Below are 3,084 nucleotides of genomic sequence, written 5' to 3'. Positions count from 1 at the left end.
GTTGATAAGCTGCTAGATGCTCCTCTTCCATCCTGAACTTTATGTCCTTTCCCAGTAGATCGGAGAGTGGTTTGGCAATTACAGCATAACTTTCAACGAATCTTCTGAAATATGACGTCAATCCCAGGAAACGTTGCATTTCTGTACGATTTCGCGGTATCGGAAAGTCTTTTATAGCAATTGTTTTCGCCTCAGAGGGTTTTATTGAACCGTTTTCGATGACATATCCGAAAAATTCGACTCTTCGTAACAGAAATTGGCATTTACTCCATTTTATCTCCAACCCTTTTGATGCTGTTGTCAGTAAAACGCGCTCCAACTTCAGGATACCTTCTTCTTCGTCCTTGGAGGGAATGATTAGGTCATCCATGTAGGCTACCACTGTTCCATCTTGGATTAGTTCTCTCAGTACAGTCACAACAAATCTGGTGAACACTGCCGGCGAGTTCGAGATTCCAAATGGTACGTATTGAAACTCATATTGCCCATTGTATGTTACAAATGACGCGTATTTTTGCGAATCAGCCTGGACTGGAACATGGAAAAATCCGTTTCTTAAGTCCAATGTTGTAAAAACGTTTGCTCCACTCAGTCGTTCGATGACATCATCCATCATTGGCATAGGGAAATTATCTCGGACTATCTATTCAGTCTTCGATAATCGCAGCAGAGTCGTTTTCTTCCATCTTTCTTGGATACAAGTACAACTGGTGACGCGTAGTTGGAAATACTGGATTTAATGATCCCTTCTGCCAGCCACTGCGTCACTTGCTCGTCCACTACGCATCGATCAGCGTAGGACATTCGTCTCGGTCTCTCGAACACAGGATTATCGTCGATCAACAAAATTTTCATATCGACCGGTGACTCGAAATTTCTCAGAGGGGTATATGCACCAACCATTTCTTTTACCGCATCTGCCTGTTCTACTTGTTGGTGGGATACGTTCACTTCAACATCGGCCTTCTCGTTTATGCTTCCGACCAGACATAATTCACCGAACTCCTTCATCAGCTGGACAACTCGATTTTCGCCCGCAACTGTCACTGATTTCCCTGATATAACAGCGCTCTTCCTTGCGCCTTCGTTATACGGCTTCTCCATAGCGTTCCACATTGGTGGATGCTCACGTGGCTCCTCAGCCACAGCAGCGCGCCCGCTCACGTAATCGCTGTGCTCTAAAGCCACCGCCTTTTGCATACCACTGTTTCGGCTCACAGTCTTTTGCACCTGCTTGTGCTCACCCTTGACCTTAGTCTCCAGCTCGACGGCTTCAGCTGCATGCTCCATAGCATCAGCACCATCTGAGCTTTTCTCGCTATGCTTATCAGCCAGTTGTTGCACCTTACGTAGTTGTTTTCCTGCTTCTTTTTGTCTGAACTCCGCACCATCCTCGGTCACAATTAGATCGACATCCTTCAAAATGTTGTTGCCAATTACTACTAGAGCATACTTCAAATCAGTCTCTTTGGCAACATGGAATTTCATTTCTAACCATATGCCATCAACTTCAATGCGGATGGAGAAGCTACCTATTGTTGTAAGTTCACTGTCCCCAATTCCGACCAAGCATACTCTTTCCTTTGTCAGCTTTACGTCCAAGTCTAACATCAATAGTGTATCGTATCGCATCAAACATACATCTGCACCCGTATCAATTAATGCCGAAACACATACTCCATTCATCCAAATGTCCTTGAAAGTTAAACTGCTTCTCTTATTGGGCTTTACTGCTGCTTTTGTCTTCATCATATTTGCGCTTTTCTCCTTCTTAACTAACTTTTCAACTGTAGCGCACTCTGTTGCTCGGTGACCTTCTACACCGCATTTGAAACATTTCACCTTTTTGCGTGGACAGTCCCTAACAAAATGTGAATCATCTCCGCAATTGTAGCATTTTTTCGCTGAACTGCCTGAACTCGACGAAGCTATGTTTGATGACGTAGACGACGTTTTGTTTGCGTTGACGAATTGAGATTTTGAAACGGGAACTTTGATTTTTTCGTAAACCTTCACCTGCTCCTTTAGGTCTTTTACGGTTTTAGCCTGGTACAAATTTGCTTTACCCGCCCTGGAATCCGGAATGCCTTCAATGAAATACTCTATCAAGCTGGTGTCGTCCAAGTTTATCGACTTGCCGATCTCCATCAAGCTATAGAGATATTCCATGAAATCTTCCCCTTGGCGTTTGCGACGATTTCGTAGTGTGCGATGAATTTCTATTGACGATACAACAATTCCAAAATCATTTTTTAACGCCTGCTTCAGTGAACTCCAACTGTTGATACCGCGCTGACTTCGAACAAGCATTTTTGCTGCACCCTTCAAAAGATGCTTTGCATAAATGAATTTCTGCAACTCGTTCCAGCTCACCGCTTCTGCATTCTCCTCGAACGACACTCACACAACGCAACTTTTGCCCGTTGTCTCACTCTGTTCTGTTCCCAACTGAACGGCAGTTTCTCTCTGCTACTAAACTGTTGACGCCGCCGCCTTGTTGTCTGCGCACTTATCGTGAAAACTGAATTTGCTGAACTGTTGGCGTCGTCGCCTGCTTGTCTATATTCCCGTTGCAAAATCCGATTTTTCGTAACGGTTTTTATTTTCGTCTGTCCTTTTTCTTAAGTTTAAAGAAACATTTTTCACAAAATTTGCCACCGTTTGAATTGTTTTTTTTTTCGTTTTAAAGAACGTTTATTCCGATTTTAGCGCATTGGCTTTGATTTGATGATCAATCGGTACTAATTCAACGTAGTGGTCTTTTATTACACTTCTGACACCACTTGTGGTGTGTCTTTCACTTAACACACTGTCTTTCACTTTTAAAATAAAATACACTTAAAGTTAAATCTTCAAGTTCTTTCAGTATTTCTTGTAGCTTTACTTGTTGATGAATTGTTTTATAATTAAAGGATTCCAACAGTTTTTCGAAGTGAGTGTTGAGTAACCTCTGTTTATTATTATTTTCTACTATATCATTAATTTGTTTTGTTTTTATCATATCTGCATGATCTGGTACGCCTGTTATAAAGCTAAGTGCTGATCCTAAGCAATTTATGCTCCTTTTCTTTCTTCTAATTATTT

General features: G+C 42.0%; 1 protein-coding gene across 1 annotated transcript; it reads right to left on the bottom strand.

Moving 5' to 3' along the window:
• Positions 1-639: 639 nt before the first annotated feature.
• On the bottom strand, positions 640-2,310 carry LOC125777308 (uncharacterized). Its single transcript, XM_049451749.1, has one exon. It carries the CDS (start codon positions 2,308-2,310, stop codon positions 640-642), a length of 1,671 nt encoding a protein of 556 aa, XP_049307706.1.
• Positions 2,311-3,084: the final 774 nt, after the last annotated feature.

Source organism: Bactrocera dorsalis, chromosome 3 (genome assembly GCF_023373825.1).
Source record: "Bactrocera dorsalis isolate Fly_Bdor chromosome 3, ASM2337382v1, whole genome shotgun sequence".
Lineage (NCBI taxonomy): Eukaryota > Metazoa > Arthropoda > Insecta > Diptera > Tephritidae > Bactrocera > Bactrocera dorsalis.
The sequence above is the reverse complement of the archived record's forward strand: the minus strand, read 5'-3'. Positions and strand labels throughout refer to the sequence as shown.

Excerpts from the sequence above, each read along its gene's own strand:
- LOC125777308 (XM_049451749.1), bottom strand. The coding sequence starts at position 2,310 with ATGCTTGTTCGAAGTCAGCGCGGTATCAACAGTTGGAGTTCACTGAAG.